This window comes from Rhinopithecus bieti, unplaced genomic scaffold, assembly GCF_001698545.2.
Source record: "Rhinopithecus bieti isolate Rb0 unplaced genomic scaffold, ASM169854v2 scaffold_13674, whole genome shotgun sequence".
Taxonomy (NCBI): Eukaryota; Metazoa; Chordata; class Mammalia; order Primates; family Cercopithecidae; genus Rhinopithecus; species Rhinopithecus bieti.
In genome coordinates this window covers 434,147-453,697 of record NW_016807649.1, presented here as the reverse complement: position 1 = coordinate 453,697, position 19,551 = coordinate 434,147, and the positions used below count along the sequence as shown (strand labels likewise).

Below are 19,551 nucleotides of genomic sequence, written 5' to 3'. Positions count from 1 at the left end.
GCAAGTCTCTTAGTATACAAAAATGCATAGATTCTTAAGGTCATATAATCTCAAGCTCAGAAATAAAAGGACTATGTCATTCCACATAGATCACGTTTTTTCACAAATACCAAAAGTGCTTTTTTGTTTTGTTGATGTCAACATTGACAATGTAAGGGGAAACCAATAAAGATAACAATGTGACATGGTAAACACCAAAAATCACTCCTGAGAAAACAATTACCTAAAGAAAACTATTACCTCCTTTCAGGACAGACTGACAATATGTCTAATCATAGAAAATCATTGTTTTGCATTTCCTTCATCAATTTCTGCAAGTTATTTTCTAAAGTATACACCTGATATGCAAAGTAACATGTAGAAAACAAAAGAGTATCAAAAGAATGCTACATAAGAAAATAAAGGATAAATTTTTAAGTACTAAATAGAAAAACAAGTTAAATACAGAATCATGCACGAAGCTGGTGGATCACTAAATACTGACTGATTTTAGGTCACAGGACAAATCCCTAATTATTCCATTCCTGAAGGTTTTTGTTGTTGCTGTAGTTTTAATGAGACAGGGTCTCACTCTGTTGCCCAGGCTGGAGTGGAGTAGCACACCACAGCTCACTACAGCCTTTACTTCCTGGGCCCAAGCAATCCTCCTACCTCAGCCTCTGGGACTACAGGCACATGCTAACCACCCAGCTAACTTTTTTTTTTTTTTTTTACTTTTGTAGAGGCAGGGTCTTGCTATGTTATGCTGCCCATGCTGGCCTCACATGATCCCCCCACCACAGTCTCTCAAAGTGTTGGGATTACAGGCATAAGCCACCATGCCCAGCCTCCATTGTAACCTCTTTCTTGGTATCAACTCCATAAGAAAGATACATGTATTACACATATAGGGCCCAAAAGAGGAGTCTGTAATTAGAGGAAAAAAACTACCTTGAAGAAAGGTATATATGCAGTAGCATAAAAATATGAAATAAATAATAAGGTTATATATTATAAACAGGTCAGAGATAAATACAGTAAGGGCCTACATTGGCTATGTTCCTACTTCAACTCAGAAAAATACTGTGAGAAAAACTGAAAATAACTTTCTTAAAAAAAAATTTTCAAAAAAAAAATGACACAAAAGTACCAAGTACTTAGAAAAGATGAACAACCCAAATAAAAAACAGGTGCAAGTGAATAGGTTAACAGAAAAGATACATAAATGATCAAAAATATATGAAAAAATGCTCAACCTTACTCATGGAAAACTGCAAGTTGAAACAATGATTTACTCTTCTTCGACTATCAGGCAAAGATTTTTAAATCTAACACTCTCGTATATACTAGCAATATGTTGCAGCAATCTCATATGTAACATATCCAAACATTTAAATGCAAATCATGTTTGATCCAACAATTCACTTCTAGGAACTTACCTTATGGAAATCCCCTTAAAAGTATGCCAGCATTTCTATACGAAAATGTCTTAAGAGCAAAAATCTGGTAACAGCCTAATAATCCATCACTATGCAGGGAAACCATATAACTTACCATCCAAAACAAGACTTTTTTTTAGTGAAAGAAGGTGCAATTACTAATTATGTAGCAACAACAGGCATAAAGTTGGACATACTGTCTTCGTATCACTGAAGAACTGGTTAAATAAATATGGACTAAATACAATGAAATACTGTGCAGGCATTAAAGAGAGTGAGGAAGATCTCTGTGAATGACATGGAAGATCATTAAGCTCAAAGGCAAGCTACAGAATTGTATGTATTATATAATCACTTCTGTGTACACTAAAACTCAAGTTTTTATTTTTTCTCCACAGGGAAATTTCTAAAAACTAAAGTTTTAATATTTAGACACAATTTTGCATAATAAAAGAAGTGATATCCAGGAGTATAATCTTGTCTTTTCTGCTTCACTATCCCTTCTTCTTTCCTCCCATTTCAGCACTACGCCTTTCCCACCACAAGTTAATCAATGTTAAAAACCTGTAATATACCCTCTAATGTTTCTCTTCTTGTTCATATGTAGACATACACATATATATGAGAGGAGGCATTTAGGCCATCATTTTACACTTTTGGAAAAACATGATACATCATTTTGTACCTTGCCTTTTATTCACTCAACAAGGCCTATCTCCATCAGTCAAATAGTATTGCACCAATGCATTCTTTTTAATGGCTATATAATATCTATCATAAAGATGTCTTAGTTTATTTGGCTATTCCTCTTGATGGATATTTTTCCTTCCATATATTTGACAATCATTAACCATGCTACGATAAACATTGTTGTACATATGTCTTTATGTACTTGTGGTTCTCCTTTTTTTTAGAGACAAGAGTCTCACTCTGTCAGGCGCACGCAGGCTGGAATGCAGTGACACAATCATGGCTCACTGCAGCCTCGAGCTCCTGGGCTGAAGCAATCCTCCTACCTCAGCATCCAAAAGTGCTGGGATTACAGGTATGAGTCACAATGCCCAGTCTCATGATTTTATTTCTATTTGATAAACTCCCAGCAATGATCTCACTGGATGGAAGAACATTTGTCTTTAAACTCAGTAAGTGTTCCTGATACTTTTTCTCACATTCCTTTTAATTTTGGGCAAGTATGATGGATATAAAATATCTTACTAATTCAAATTTCCTTGGCCACTAATGAATTTGAGCATTTTTTCCTTATAATTGTTAGACACTGGGTTAGGTTCTTCTTGTCAACTGCCTATTCATATTCTTTGTCCTTTTTTATTAGGTTTCTTTTTCCTGTTAATTTCTAAGAGCTCTCTGTATATTATAGACATTTAATCCAGTCATCTGAAAATTGCTATGATAAAAGAAAAACAAAAAAAAGTAAAAAAGACAAATAATTGCAAAGCTGATCATTATACATTTTGCACTATATATTAATTGAGGTTTTGCAATTAAAAGTAATTGTGAAAGCCATAATTACTTTTGCACCAATCTACTATATTTGCAATGTGCCAGTGCACACTCATTTTCATTTTTCCTGTAATTTACTATAACACTAAGATTTAAATCCAAACCTTAGCATGGGAAAGTTTAGCTACATTGTAATATTTAGTATATATAAAAAACCTAAGAAAATATTAATATAGCCAATATTTTATTAATATTTCATAAATCAATTTTAATTATGCTGATCAAAAGTTACAGAAGCCTCTTTCAATTATCATGAATGCATTAGAAAACAACATTATTTCTTCATAATTCATTTAAACTTAAAATTTTAAAGACCTGGCATCTTTTACAGTATAGTTTCCCATTTTCTCATTTTAAACTTTGTTTTCCATTTTCCCTATTATATAAACATCAATCAAAACAGAGTTAAAATTACTTCCAACTATACATCTTCTTAAAATACTATTCACAGCATACAGTTATCCTTTTACATAATTTTAAAGTTGACAAGACCCAAAATAAGAAGTTATTAGGAAAAGCATCTTATGTTATTTTTACATTTATTAAAAAATTCATGTAATGAACAGGCATCCTACATAAAAATTAATGCTAAAAGTACATTGCTTATCATTTGTACCTGTAACCTTATAAGACATTTCTCTGTAGCGGGTCAGGTCTTCTCCATTAACTAATACCAGCTGTGGACACTTTTCTTTTGCATCTCTGACATTCATAAGTTTCTTAACTCCAAGTTTCCTAGCTTCATAGTTGCAAGTAACCACCAAATATTTCTGTTGAACCCCTATAAAAAATATTTTAGGAGAAACCCAAGCACAATTGAAGAAACATTTAAAGACATTATTAATTCCATATTACATTCGTCTAAGTTGTAAGACAATCAGTTTTGATAAGAAGCAAAAGCCCTGTCGCAAAAAACACAGCCTCCATAAATCAAATTTCTATAATGCAGAAACATTAGGTTTTCAAGCTATCTCCTAATTATGAATTATAATATACCAATGTATTATTTTTCCATACCCCACTTTTAATCTCTGGTTGTTTTGTCTCCTTGAAGAAGGAAAGTTATTATTAAATAACAAAACACTGAATAACACAGAATTACAAGTTAGACGACAGATCAATTATTCATATACAAAAGGCAATCTGTGTATTACATTTCTCAAATTTAGTAAAAATGAACCTAAATCGATATATTCTATGGAATCTTCAGTGATAAGATACAAACCAAATCTCTCTAGAATTTTTTTCCCAGACAATATAAAAGCAGATTAATTTATATTGCCATATAATAGGGCATGTTCTACCAAAAAAAAAAAAACCAGATGAAAATAATTGAGTACAACTAAATCCTGGTTGCTGCTAGAAAAACTCAATTTCTCTTCTGAGTAATTTGCTAATATAAAGCAATATAAAATATAATATGTACATAAAATATATAAAACAAGTGCTGGGCTACAGCAATTTTTAGGGATCTAATAGTTACCTATTATTAAACTGTTCTATCAAAAATGATTAAATTATGATCATTTATTTACAGACTGCATAAAAGTTCTAGTTTATTGGTGACTCAAGAGTGCTACAAATTATTTGCTCTTCTCTTTTTATACAAGTTTACTACTTGCTTACCACTGTAAGAGTAATGTTCACCTAAAATATGTAAAATACAAACATGTAGAAAAAAAGGTTATGTCCATTTCTCTATTAGACATTGTTTCTAAAATTCTGATGTCATAAACAAGGCAAAGAAATGTTATTTTATATAAAGTTTTTTTCATATATCAGGTAATGCCCAAAATATAATTATGGAACCAAAGGTAGAAGTAATTTTAGACTCCTCAGTGAACTATTTAAAAAAATCAGATTGGTAGATTTCTTAACTAAAAAAGGAGTTTTTAAATACAGCATTACATTATATGGCCTCATCACTGCATGTCACCAGCCTGAGTTTGTCATGTATTTGTTGAGTATAAATGAAAGACTACTGGTCGGGAACGGTGACTCTCGCCTGTAGTCCCAGCACTTTGGGAGGCCAAGGCAGGTGGATTGCCTGAGTTCAGGAGTACGAGACCACCCAGGGCAACATGGTGAAACCCCGTCTCGACTAAAAACACGAAAAAATTAACCGAGTGTGGTGGTGCACACCTCTAGTCCCAGCTACTTGGAAGACTGAGACAGGACAATCACCTGAGACCCAGAGGCAAAGGTTGCAGTGAGCCAAGATCGCACCACTGCATTCCAGCTTGGGCTGGAGAGAGAACCCATCTCAACAACAACAACAAAAAAAAATGAAAGACTACTGTAGTTTTCCCCAAAAAACGTGGAGCATTCACATCCCTCACTTCCAAATAATCATTCATTCGTACTTAATTACACTTTTTTTTTATTAAGCATTATCCACAGAACATCTTATATCACAGTGCTACTACTTAGAAATGTCTTCAGGAGAAAAAACTTAAGTCCCATGATTCTAACTTCTTGGCACCCTTTAGGAAAGTTTTAAGATCCTAGACTCACCTTGGCATAGCAAAAACTAGTCACCCCTTTGATCTTCAGTAAAGCAGCTAGGCTGGATTGGGATTTATTAAGCCAAAGTGGGCACAAAAGGGTAGCAGCAAGTGAAGCAAAACTCTTCTTTATGCTTATACTAAAGGAAGAATCTTTCCTGCATGCATGAAAATCTCTTTATCTTTCTCAATTTAAAATATGAATAATAAAAATGATAAAGCAAGCCAGCATATCAACAATATCCAATATAAAATTTATTTTGGCTTTTATTTAAAAGCTGCTTATGTTTTATGGAAAGTTTGCTGTCTTAGTAAAATTTAGGTTTATGTTCAAAATCCAACTAGTTTGTTAGACGTTACACAATTTAAGAGTTAATTTCAGAAAGGGGAGGACAGATGAACACTTCCACCAAAATGTAATAAGAGGTTGTTTTTTGAGAGGAAAGCCTGTAAAATTTCAAATACTGAGAAAAAGAAATCTGCCCAGCAAACTAAGCTACTAACCAGCAGAGAAAAGTAAAATTTATTCTGCTTTCTCTTCATTTGTTCTGCCAACTACACTATTCTCAGATTCACCACTTATTAAATGAGGCTTGTAAAATTTACACTTGGTAGTGAAGCAAAAATGACCAGCTATAAAGCACTGTAAGAACTGCTTCCAAAATCTTTCTTAATAAGGTTAATAAATCAGTATATAATGAGCATGAGTTGCTAATCTAATCACTATGCAATAAAAATATTATAAATGTACAATTACCTAAAGGTTTGTCTTTTAGCTCTGGATTTGAGATCATTTCTACTTGTGCATAAAAGCAATCCAGATCCACATGTACTATGACTCTGGATGAAGAATTTCGTGTGGGCAACACTTGATCACGAACTCCTGCACAATATGCAAAGAAATAAAAAGAAATTCAGGATGCTTATTATCTCTGACCAACTCACAGTTCCTTAAAACATGGTACCTGTGAAGGAAGAATGCTGAGCGATGTTAGTTTTTTCCTGGATTATGTGTGAAAGCATCCAAATTACAAAGACACGAAACTCTACTTAGAGTAGGGTTTTCAGTCCTCTTAATTAGTTTCTTTTTTTTTTTTTTCTTGAGACGTAATCTCGCTCTGTCGCCCAGGCTGGAGTACAGTGGCCGGACATTAGCTCACTGCAAGCTCCGCCTCCTGGGTTTACGCCATTCTCCTGCCTCAGCCTCCCGAGTAGCTGGGACTACAGGCGCCTGCCACCTCACCCGGCTAGTTTTTTTTTTTTTTTTTTTTTTTTTTTTTTTTTTTTTTTTTTTTTTTTTTTTTTTATTTTTTAGTAGAGACGGGGTTTCACCATGTTAGCCAGGATGGTCTCCATCTCCTGACCTCGTGATCCGCCCGTCTCGGCCTGCCAAAGTGCTGGGATTACAAGCTTGAGCCACCGCGCCCGGCCAATTACTGTTTCTTTGTGCACTGCATTTTTCTCAGGAGAGTAAAAAGTTTGAGGGGAAAAAATGTGATAAATAATGGATGATGCAAGAGCTGATACTATCACCTGGAAGTTTATAGTAGCTTTTAGGGTAAACCAGAAGGGGCAGAAAATTTGAAATGACATTGGTTTTCACACAACTTGAAAATTATTCTAAGCAGCATGCCCTTACATTTAAAACGACAACAACAAAAACTGAAATACAAAATAGCAAAAGACAACCAGTGGGTACCAGTGTGGGCTATTTTCAGCTCCCATGACAGCAGGATTACCTGGTTTAATGCTAAATCGCCAGTGCCTAAAACAGTGTCTAGGACATAACAGACCATCAATAAATATTCACTAAATTGAAAGACTGAATAGTTCTTTGATTTTAAAAAGTTGTTAGGTCATGAGCAGGGGAGGGAATGACAGAGGCGACTCCTTCTCTCAACACTGGCTAAAAACAAGACAGGCAAAATACAATACAATATTCTTGTTGGGATCCTGGAACAGAAAATGAACATTAGCAGAAAAACTGGTAAAATCTGAATAAAGCGTGTAGTTCGGTTAACAGTATTATACCAATGTCAATTTCCTAGTTTTGACAAATGTACTGAGTTTATGTCAACACTAGGGGGATCTAGCTCCGCAACTTTCAGGTAAACCTAAAGCTGTTCCAAAACTTAAAAGGCCAGACAGGATGGTTAACTCCTGTAATCCCAACATTTTCGAAGCTGAGGTGGAAGGATCGCTTGTGGCTGGAGTTTGAAACCAGCCTGGACAACACAGCTACACCTGATCTAAAAAAAAATCTGAAAATTAGCCAGGTGTGGTGGCACGTGCCTGTTGTCCCAGCTACTCGGGAGGGAGAGGCTGAGGCAGAGGATCACTTGAGCCCAGGGGTTTGAGGCTGCTAGGAGACCTTGTCTCTAAATTAATGAATGAAAGAAAACCAACAGGAAATGAGAACCGGTGCCTTTGCATCCAGGCCCTGAGGTGGGCGGTACAAGGTAAAGACCAGAGCGGGAAGTGGGTCACGAGAGACGTGACCACAGCAGACCTGACTCCGCCTAGGTTCTAAGCCATCCCTTCCTGCCAGGACTGAGAATCGGGTCCCACCTTCTGCCAAATGAGCGACAAGGTCCTCAACTTCTCCAAACTTAAAAGGCCCAGAAGCCTCTGCAGTTGTCTGGCTGGCTGAGGGATTCCCGCCCCACCTGGTCCCTCACAGAGGACGATGCAGATGCACCCTCGACACGCATTTGTAGTGTGGACACGCCCCACCCTACTCCTACTGGGTGAAGCCATTCCTCTGGAGGTACCCGCCGCGTAACACGAGGCAGGAGGAGGCAGCCCTCTCTTAGACGGGCAGAGCGGGGCGGGGACTGTCGCGCCCCAGTGGCCGCCGCCCGGAACGTCCGCCAGCCCCACCCTTCTTATTTACACCCAAGGAGGCCGCTGGCTCCTCTGGCTGCGGCGCACCCTGCGAGCTGGCTGCCGCCCCCACGTCCGCCAGTTCCATGGCCCAGGCCTCGGTGTCGCCCTCGTCGCCGCCGCCTTCCTCCTCAGGCTCCACCCCCAGCTTCTCCATCCCGCCGCCGCCAACCGCAGCGCTACTTCCGGCCGCTTCCGTCTGGTCTCCAGGGAAACCGGGGGCGACAGTCTCCTGCCGCTCCCTACGTCGCGCCTGCGCAGTCGTGGCCTACCAGCCTGTTGCCCAGAGTGACGCGCATGCTAGGGAATCGCAGAGGTCAAAGTGCAGGAGTTTTTTCCCGCCTGGTGGAGGCCGGAAGCGGAGAGATTGAAAGCACAAGTGACTATTCTTTTTCTTTTTATTTTTTTGAGACGGAGTTTCGCTCTTGTTGTCCAGGCTGGAGTGCAATGACGCAATACCTGTTCACTGCAACCTCTGCCCCCCGGATTCAAGCGATTCTCCAGCCTCAGCCTCCCAAGTAGCTGGGATTAACAGACATGCGCCATCACGCCCAGCTAATTTTTTGTATTTAATAGAGACGAGGTTTTGCCATGTTGGTCGGGCTGATCCACCCGCCTAGGCCTCCCAAAGTGCTGGGATCACAGGCGTGAGCCACTGCCCCTGGCCTAACTTTATTTCTTGAAGGCTTTGGAGTGAGGCCCACATCACAAATTTTAACTTTTTATCTTTGTTCTGTTCGGCTGTTAGCAAAATTGCAAATCCCTAGACCTGAGTGATTAATGTGATGGGGTGGGAAAGTATAAATGATAGTAAGAGAGAGGTGGCCTTATAAACTCATATGATTAGCAACTATGTTAAGGTTTGCTGTGTTTTGTTTGTTGTTGTTTTATTTAAATACACTGTGACGAATTCAACCGCAGAATTTTTAACATCAAAACTGAATAGGATTTGATACGTGAGTGTTGCAGTCAGACAAAATCTCCAATCCAGACTCCATCATGCTATGTGACTTTGGGCAGGTTACATAACTGCTGTGAGCCTCAGTTGCTCTACTGTTAAAAAAAAAAAAAAAGTATTGAGATTGAATGAATGAATAAAAGCTACCATATACTGTAATATTCTAATATATATAAAACATGTGGCACATAGGAAGTGCTCAGTAAATGTCAATTCTCCTTGCCTTCTATTAGGATGCCATGTGTGCACATGTGTTGGTGTGGTGTGTGTATATTTTACAGTAGATGAAATTTGGAAATTCCTCCCTGCCTGTATGTAAGTATATATACTATATCTGTATAAATACCCATATTCACAAATATATTTTGTTTTTTGTATGATTCTACTTCTTATCAAATAGAATTTTAGAACCTTGAGAAACCCTTTAAAGCAGCCATTCCCAACCTTTTTGGCACCAGGGACTGGTTTCATAGAAGACAATTTTTCCACAGATGGAAGGCAGGGGGATGGTTTTGGATGATTCAAGTGCATTACATTTATTGTGCACTTTATTTCTATTATTATTGCATTGTAATAGATAATGAAGTAGAATCAGTGGGAGCCCTGAGCGTGTTTTCCTGCAACTAGACTGCCCCATCCGGGGTGATGGGAGACTGATAGATCATCAGGCATTAGATTCTCATAAGAATCATGCAACCTAGATCCCTTGCGTGCGAGTTCACAATAGTGTTTGGTCTCCTGTGAGAATCTAATGCCGCTGCTGATCTAACAAGAAGCCGCACTCAGGCAGTCATGCCGGCAATGGAGAGTGGCTGTAAATACAGATGATGCTGCACTCCCGGGCCCTCTACTCACCTCCTGCTGTGCGGCATGGTTCTTAACAGGTGAGGGACTGGTTCTGGTCCGTGGCCTGGGGATTGGGGACCCCCGCTTTAAAGGATATGTTGATGCATCCATAAAGAAAAAGGAATAACAAACAGAGCTGGGTCTCAGTGGTTTGGAAACGAAATGTTCCTCTTTGCGTATTTAATTCTTAAACATATAGACCAGTTCTTTCAGTCTCATATCTAGGTTATAAATTAGCTATTCAGAGAGCTATGCTGCTATCTTTGTGAATGCTGTTTGGTAAATCTAGATAGTTGTTTGGTGGTTTTTCATTTTATTTATTTATTTATTTAGAGACAGAGTCTCAGTCTGTCTCCCAGGCTGGAGTGCAGTGGTGCGATCTGGGCTCACTGCACCCTCTGCCTCCTGCATTCAAACGATTCTCCTGCCTCAGCCACCTGAGTAGCTGGGATTACAGGTGTGTGTCACCATACCCAGCTAATGTTTGTATTTTCAGTAGAGACAAGGTTTAGCCATGTTGGCCAGGCTAGTTTCGAACTCCTGACCTCAAGTGATCTACCCACCTCAGCCTCCGAAAAGTGTTAGGACTACAGGCATGAGCCACCGCAGCCCAGCCTAGATAGAGAGATTTTGAATTGAGTGTCTCTTTTTCCACTAAGTGCTTCTTGGACAACATTCAAGGGTCTGATTACTAATAGACAACCGAAGTTTGTTTTTCTTTTCATTCTTCCAGGTAGAAAATGATATAAATACTAAAATACTATGGCAGATGAAAACAGTCTCTCTAGAAGAGCTCTAGATTCACTAGTGTTCAACATGTTGCTTAAGTGAGACAGTGTTAAAAAAAAAAAAAAAAAAATGCACATAATCAAGCCCTCTTTAGTTATTGCATGTATTTCCCTGTCCGTTGTTTAATTTTAAGAGTGGCTTTTAATTTCGTGGAAAGATAGAAAAGTAGACCCTTGGAAATCCTAGGGGAGCAAGCAGGGCTGGCTTTATGAGTGTGTAACGTAGGCAGTCACACAGGGCTCAACACTTGATTTCATATTCTGCTGTTGTCTTGAAATTCTTAATTTTTGAACAAGGAAGCCCCACATTTTCATTTTGCCCTGGACCCTAGAAATTATTTAGCAAGTGCTGGAAACAAGGAAGAGAAGCAGCACTAAAAAGGACACTCATAAAACACCTGTATGTCAAACACAGGGCTAAAAGCTTGAAACAGGTCATTTCATTCAATACAATAGCCCTAGAGGGTAGGTGTCAGCATCCTCATTTTATCAAAGATGAAACAGCCTAGGAGAGATTTACATGTTTGCTCAAGGCTATGAATCTAGCAATGGCAGATTCACTTTTCAGAATTTTCCACAGCAAATAATTCATTAACAATGTTTTCTCCATAGAGGAAATCAGGTAGGTCTGACCATTTTCCTCACTGCTTCAAACACCAGACAACTTGCAGTGGGGAGAATAAACATCCCTCAAATGTATTAAGAGGCACAAAAATAAAATTTATATAAGCTAACATGTGTCTCTCTGTTGTGGAATGTTTTAGGAAAAAAGGATTTTGGGGTTTAATTCTATAAATCGCTACTCCCAGTTTTAATTAAGAGGATCTAAGCTAGAATAACTTCAGGAAATAGCTATCTTAAGCTTGGGTCATAACTGTATATTTAAGTGCCAAATGAGGAAAACAATTTCAAGGCAGAATAGACATAATTAATTAAATAATATTATGGTCAAACAAAATTCATGGAGGAGCATGGGTTTGCAGAGCATGGCTAGTGGATAAAGAAGCTGGAGGCATTTTAGAGCTTCAGAAGTCAAGACATGCCAGCACAGTGGCTCATATCTGTAATCCCAGCTACTCAGGAGGCTGAGGAAGGAGGATTGCTTGAATCCAGGAGTTTCAAGCTTCATTCATGTATGATTATGCAACTGCACTCCAGCCTGGGCAACAGAGTGAGACTCCATCTTCAAAAAGAAACCAAGAAAGAAAGTCAGCACATTGTGAACTTAAGTATATTTAAAAGGATAAGCATGAACTCCCATGTCAGTGGAGGGTAAGAAATAGGCATTGGTGGTTACTTCTCTCCTGTTGGCCAAATTGGCCACATATGGCTCAGAGGAAGAACTCTAGACAACGTTCAAGGTCTTTCATATGAAGAATGTGAGGGTGTTTGTGAGTGTCTGTATTTTATGTTGGTGGGTGGCTAAGTGGGTAGAGGTTGACCATGGAGTCAAAGGAGCAATTTGAATTGGCAAAGGCACAAAGGACTTGATTTTGTGATGTCTTTGGCCTAATGCAAGCGTTCTCAAGCAAGATGATTTTGTTCCCTAGTGGATATTTGGCAGTGTCCGGAGATATTTTTGGTGGTGGTTACATCTCTGGTGTTGGAGCTCTGTGCTACTGGCATCTAATGGCTAGAGGCCAGAGATATTGCTGAACATCCTAAAGTGCAAAGACAACCCTTTATGACAAAGAATTATTCATCCCAAAGTGTCAATTCATCCGTGGTTGGGATACCAGTGGTGTCTACCCCATCTTGCTCCCAACTAGCCTCTTCAGATTAGGGTCTCCAGTTGTAATGAAGAACTGGTCTTCAGTTATGTGCTTTTAATTATAAATAGGACCAGGTTTGGCAGCTCATGCCTGTAATCCCAGCACTTTGTGAGGCCAAGGCAGGAGGATGGCTTGAGCCCAGAAGTTTGAGACGAGCATAGTGAAACTTCGTCTCTAAAAAAAAAGAAAAAAAAAAAGTAACCAGGCCTGGTGGGACATGGCTGTAATCCCAGCTACTAGGGAGGCTGAGGTGGGAGGAATTCTTGAGCCTGGGAGGTTGAGGCTTCAATGAGCTGTGATTGTACCACTGCACTCAAGCCTGGGCAATAGAGTGAGACTCTGTCTCAAAAAAAAAAAAAAAAAAGAAAAGAAAAGAAAAACAAACACACGCACACACACACAAAAGAAAAGGAAAGAAAAGAGTGTATAAAAGAAGAAAATAATTATTATTTAGTTGCTTTCACTGTGGAAATTTACATTCTGATACTAAAAAACAAATGGAACGCATTTGCTACAAAAGAAATTTAAGAAAAATATCCACGGCTTGGCGTGGTGGCTCACACCTATAATCCCAGCACTTTGGGAGGCCAAGGTGGGGTGATCACTTGAGGTCAGGAGTTCAAGACCAACCTGGCCAACACAATGAAACCCTGTCTCTACTACAAATCCAAAAATTAGCTGAGCATGGCCCTTAATCCCAGCTACTCAGGAGGCTGAGGCAGGAGAATCACTTGAACTTGGGAGATGGAAGTTGGCAATGAGCAGAGATCCGGCCACTATACTCCAGCCTGAGTGACAGAGACTCTGTCTAAAAAAAAAAAAAAGAAAAGAAAAAGAAAAAACTATCCACACTTTTATGGAGCTTATGAATTGCCCCTAGGGTGAAAGGCTAATGAGTCAGAAATAATTTGAAAGGTGAAGAGACTAAAACCAGAAAACACAGGCTTCAAAAGGTTAAAAGCAAACTGTAATTATGCTATGCTGGCTGTAGTACAATGTACATGTCCTGCGGTATTTACTTACCTTTCATCCACGGGTCTCAAACCTTTAGCATAAACATTTCAATTGTCACAAAGAAACCTTTTTTTTCCACCATCACATTGCACACCATAACTGCAGTTTGCAGTTTCAGGTTTACTCTGTGTGACCTAAAAGTATCTGCTGCACACCATGTGATTGGGGCTAAAAGAAGGTATAAGAGGCTGGTTTTTCTAACAGTCAGCTTCTTGCTCTGACTTTTCTTTGTGGTGCTGTAAAAGTCTGATGAAAAGCCTGCATAGTTATTTCAGTAATTATATTTTAAATGTTGTTTGCCAGGGTGTGCTCAATGGACCTAGCCTCGTCATTTTGGATGGAGAGAGGTGCAGATCAATGTGATCACAATACAAGTCATTTGGTCCTAGTTTGTAAATAAAGTCTGCAAGGTTCAGCCATTGAAAGAAAGAAACCACGTGGTGTCATGTAGAAAGTGCAAGCAGATCAGTAGAGATCAGGTATACTGTTTTAAATTTATAGACATTTAACTTTGTTTTGTAAAGTACCTCTTTATCTGATTGCAAAAGTAACTCATTATTATTATATAGAATTTGCAAAACATAGGCCGTAAGAAAACAATGGAAATAGTCTGTAATAATCCATGATCTTGATGCTCAGAAAACCATGCTTTAATCATTTTTTCACAAAGCATGGCAAAAAGAAAGTTGCGGGTTTTTTTTTTTTTTTTTTTTTTTTTTTTTTTCCGAGACAGAGTCTCACTCTGTCGCCAGGGCTGGAGTGCAGTGGCACGATCTCGGCTCACTGCAAACCTTTCAACCTCCTGGGTTTCAATGCATTCTCCTGCCTAAGCCTGCCCAAGTGTGGGCTGGGATTTACAGGGTGTGCCACCAACCGATGCCCACTTAATTTTTTGTATTTTCCACAAATAAATTTGTGTATTTATTTATCCAAACCACAAAAACCACTATAAGATGCATTGCCCTAGAATAAATGACCACATAAATAAACCTCATCCATTTATTTGTTTTAATGTTAATTTGAAGACATGAATAAAGACATTCTCAACTTCATCTGGGAAAATGCTAAATAATTTCAACCTAATAATCTCCATTTTTCTGGTTTGGAGATTAATATAAACTATAAAGAAAAAGTATGCTTTTATTTATAGGACTTTTCTTACTGTTGCTTCAAATACTTTCATTGAAGTACTTATTAATCCTAAAATTACTGCTTCTGTGTCTACTTAAAAATTTTTTTTTCTTTTTATCCATTGTTTAAGAAATCCTACTAAAATAAAAAGGTATAAGGCATAAAGTTAAAATCCTTCCTAATCCCCACTCCACCTTGAGGTGACCATTGCTAACAAAATTTGATGCATTTCATACTTTTATTTACAATATACTTAATACAGGGAAGATACAATGAAAAATATTCTAATTCACATGAGTGTGATCACACTATATATACCATTTGCATTAGACTTTTTTGCCTAGTATACCTTGAACATCATTTCCTTTCAGTGCACAAAAGTTTACTGCATTCTTTTTAATGGCTACATTGTTTTACCAATTCCATAATCATGGACACTTATTTGTGATTTTTTGTTGTTACTGGTAATGCTGCAGTGAACATTCTTGTTCATGTATCTTTGTGTCCTTCTTTATGAGTTTGATCCCACCCTTCCCTAAGACAGATGGAATCTCCTAAAATTCTATAATAATATTATATTTTCCAAATTCTCCATCATAATCATAAATCAGTTTTTCAATAATAATAAAAAAAAAAGAGGTACTGGCTGAATGCAGTGGCTCACACCTGTAATCCCAGCATTTTGGGAGGCCAAGAAAGGAGGATTGCTTGAGTGCGGGAGTTCAAGGCCAGCCTAGGCAACATAGCAAGATCCCATCTCTACAAAACTTTACAAATTAGCCAAGCATGATGGTGTGTGCCTGTAGTCCCAGCTCCTCAGGAGTCTGAGGTGGGAGGATTGCTTGAGCCTAGAAGGTCCAGACTACAGTGAGCTATGATCATGCCACTGCACTCCAAACAAGGCAACAGAGGGAGATTCTGTTTTTCAAAAACAAACAAAAAATGAGGTACTTAAAAAATTACATTAAAGTTAGATGTCTACAAATTAAACACAGTGTGCCTGATCTATGTTAATCTGCTTGCACTTTCTATATGACATCAAGTAGTTCCCTTTCTCTCAATGACTGAAACTTGCAGACTTTATTTATAAGTGCATTATGACACATGAGGCCTGTCGGGTCTACCTCCAAATGTTCTCTCAAATTCCTCTACTTTGTCTGTACTGACACTACCCCCACACCTGCCCCCAGTCTACATACATATAGTTATCTCTGGCTTGGCCTACTGTGCTGGGCTCCTAATATCTGCTTCTTACAATCTGTGAGCCTTAGGACAGCCAGAATAATCTTTTAAAAATGTAATATCTAATTTCCTTTTCCTGCAAAAGAATCCTTCAAAGGCTTCCTACAATACCTAGGGTAAAAATCAAACCCTTTGCTCGCCATGGTCCTCAAGTCCCTGATGGAGCAGCTTCCATCTCTTCTCTACTTCTCATAGCAAGTGACCATCTTTTCCCACACTTGGGCTACTCTAGCCCCTTTTCTTTCTTTCTTTTCTTTTCTTTTTTTTTTTTTTTTTTTTTTTTGAGACGGAGTCTTGCTCTGTAGCCTAGCTAGAGTGCAGTGGCACCATCTCGGTTCGCTGCAACCTCTGCCACCCGAGTTCATGTGATTCTCCCACCTCAGCCTCCTGAGTAGCTGGGATTACAGGCATGCACCACTATGCTTGGCTAATTTTTGTGTTTTTAGTACAGACAGGGTTTTGCCATGTTGGCCAGGCTGGTCTCGAACTCCTGACCTCAGGTGATCCGCCTGCCTCAGCCTCCCAAAGTGCTAGGATTGCAGGCATGAGTCACCACGGCCAGCCTCTAGCCCTTTTTCTATTCTGGTTGCATATATTAGTTATGGGTTGGATACCCAGAGGCCAGGAGAACCAGTGGTATAGTTTTAGTCTGAACCAGAAGGCCTGAGAACCAGGAAAGCCGATGATGTAAGTTCCAGCCCAAGCCTAAAATGTCAGGCGAAGACTGATGTCCCAGCTCAGACAGTCAGATAGAAGGTGCAAATTCTCCCTTACTCAATCTTTTTGTTCTGTTCAGGTTTTCAATGGATTGGATGACGCCTATCCACAGTGGGGAGGGAAAACTGTTTTACTCCGTCTGCTGATTCAAATATTAATCCCATCTACAAACACCTCGAAGATACTCCCAGAATGATGTTTAACCAAATATCTGGGTCCACCATGACCCAGTCAAGTTGACACATGAATTAACCATCACAGGACAATTTTCTGCCTCCAAATCATCCTGAAGTTTGGAACGTTTTTCACAGAACTGGTTTGTTCTCTTTTTTGAGTTCTCTGTTCAAATGTCAACACCTCATACTGACCTTTCCAAACTGCACTGACTCAGAAGGCCTCCCCCAGAGTTACCGCATTCTCTCATATCTTACTGAGTTTCATTTATAACAGTTATCCCAATATGTAATTATCTTGTTTATTTACAGCTTACTTGTTTTTAATGTCTCTCTCTCCTATTACAACATATTAGGGTGGAAAATTTGTATGCCTTGTACTTTATTAGAATCCACCAAAAATATATTTTCAGTAAATAAATATTTTTTTTTTTTTTTTTTTTTTTTTTTTTTTTTTTTTTTGAGATGGAATCTCGTTCTGTCGCCCAGGCCAGAGTGCAGTGGCACGATCTCTGCTCACTGCAACCTCCGCCTCCTGGGTACAAGCAATTCTCCCACCTCAGCCTCCCGAGTAGCTCGGATTACAGGCACATACTACCATGCCCAGCTAATTTTTTGTGTTTTTTTGGTAGAGACCCAGTTTCACCACGCTGGCCTGGCTGGTCTCGAACTCCTGACCTTGTGATCTGCCCACCTCGGCATCCCAAAGTGCTGGGATTGCAGGTGTGAGCCATCCCACCCGGCCAACAAATATTATTTCAACATTGGTGGAAAAATTGGACACCTGGATGATGTCAGATTTTAAAGTCTGTTATAAACAAATTTTCCTTACCAAAAAATTCCAAACACTATATGTAGATAAGCCCTCCTGTAGGAAGGCTAATCTCCCCCTTTCCTAATCTCCCCCTGTTTGCTGGTGGGCTAGACATAGTGACTGGCTGCTGAAGAATAGAGTATAGAAGGAGAGGAATATGCCAGATGCAGTGGCTCACGCCTGTAATCCCAACACTTTGGGAGGCCGAGGCGGGCGGATCACCTGAGGTCAGGAGTTCAAGACCAGCCTGACCAACATGGAGAAACCCCATCTCTACTAAAAATGCAAAATTAGCCAGGGTGGTGACACATGCCTGTAATCCCAGCTACTCGGGAGGCTGAGGCAGGAGAATCGCTTGAACTTAGGAGGCGGAGGTTGCAGTGAGCCGAGATTGTGCCATTGAACTCCAGCCTGGGCAATAAGGGCAAAACTCCATCTCAAAACAAAAAAATAAAAGAAAAAGGAGAGGAATAGGACCGGCCGCAGTGGCTCACGCCTGTGATCCCAGCACTTTGGGAGGCCAAGGCAGGTAGATCACTTGAGGCCAGGAGTTTGAAACCTGCCTGGTCAACATGGCAAAAACCCATCTGTACTAAAAACACAATAAATTAGCTGGGCACAGTGGTACGCACGTGTAGTCCCAACTGCTTGGGAGGCTGAGGCAGAAGAATTGCTTGAACCTGGGAGGTGGAGGTTGCAGGGAGCGGAGATCGCACCACTGTACTCCAACCTGGGTGACAGAACAAGACTCTGTCTCAAAAAAAAAAAAAAAAAAAAGAAGAGGAATAGTAAATTTATAGTGGAGAAATCTGTAGTCACTAATTTAACCAAATAACCACATGGATGTATCCCTTATAAAAGGTAATCAGAAGGGCACAGTGTTGCTTCTGTTGAATTCTTGCCCAAAATGCATAACCTCAATCAAATAATAAGAAGACATCCAAATTGAGAGACGTTCTACAAAACCAGTGTTCATCAAAAGTGTCAAGGTCATGAAAGACAAGATGTGGCTGAGGAACTGTCCCATATTGAAAGACATTAGGGAAACATGACAACTAAAAGCAATGTGACATTCTGGATTAAATTCTGAAACAGGAAGAGGACATTAATGGAAAACACTGATGAAATACAAATAAAATCTGACGTTTATAGAAATACATTAATTTTGGTTTCTACTTAAATTTTATTTTTTAAAATAATTTTTGTAGAAATCTGGTCTTGTTAGTTGGCCAGGCTGATCTCGAACTCCTGACCTCAAGTGAGCCTCCTACCCCAGCCTCCCAAAGTCCTGGAATTATAGGCATGAACCACTGCATCCAGCAATGTTAGTTTCTTAGTTTTGACCAAAACGACAGCATGGTGATGTAAAATGTTAACAACAGGTGAAACTGGTGAGGGGTTTATGAAAACTCACTTTATTATATTTGCAACTATTCTCTAAACATAAATTTATTCCAAAATAAAAAGTTTATTTAAAAAAACCACAAACCAGAATCTAAATAAACCACAACAGTTTTTTCAAGTCTTCACAAATAAGAGAAGAAAAAACTAAAATAGGAAGTCTCTCTAGAGGCCAGGTGCTGTGGCCCTGGCTCATGCTTGTATTCTCAAGCATGAGCAGGTAGGTGGGTGGGATGGGGAGTGGGCAGTGGAGGCGATGGTGTCCTGAGGTGGGAGGTTCAGCTGAGCTAGGGAAGGTCAAGACTGCAATGAGCCAAGATTGCACCATTACACTCCAGCCTCGGCAATAGAGTGAGACCTTGTCAAAAA

General features: G+C 39.2%; 1 protein-coding gene across 3 annotated transcripts in view; it reads right to left on the bottom strand.

Annotated features, from left to right (window-relative positions):
• Positions 1–8,625, bottom strand: part of POLI (DNA polymerase iota) — a 29,901-nt gene extending 21,276 nt beyond the window's left edge. The window contains exons 1-3 of one of the 3 annotated variants that reach the window (XM_017882982.1): positions 8,375–8,625; positions 6,201–6,326; positions 3,556–3,720 (exon numbers count right to left, since the gene is read on the bottom strand). In XM_017882982.1, coding sequence (XP_017738471.1) covers positions 3,556–3,720; positions 6,201–6,326; positions 8,375–8,483 — 400 coding nt within the window. In that variant the 5' untranslated portion in view covers positions 8,484–8,625. Of the gene's footprint in view, positions 1–3,555; positions 3,721–6,200; positions 6,327–8,011 lie in introns of all 3 variants that reach the window. The other 2 variants (XM_017882983.1, XM_017882984.1) reach the window with 2 other exon arrangements.
• Between the last annotated feature and the right edge of the window lie 10,926 nt (positions 8,626–19,551).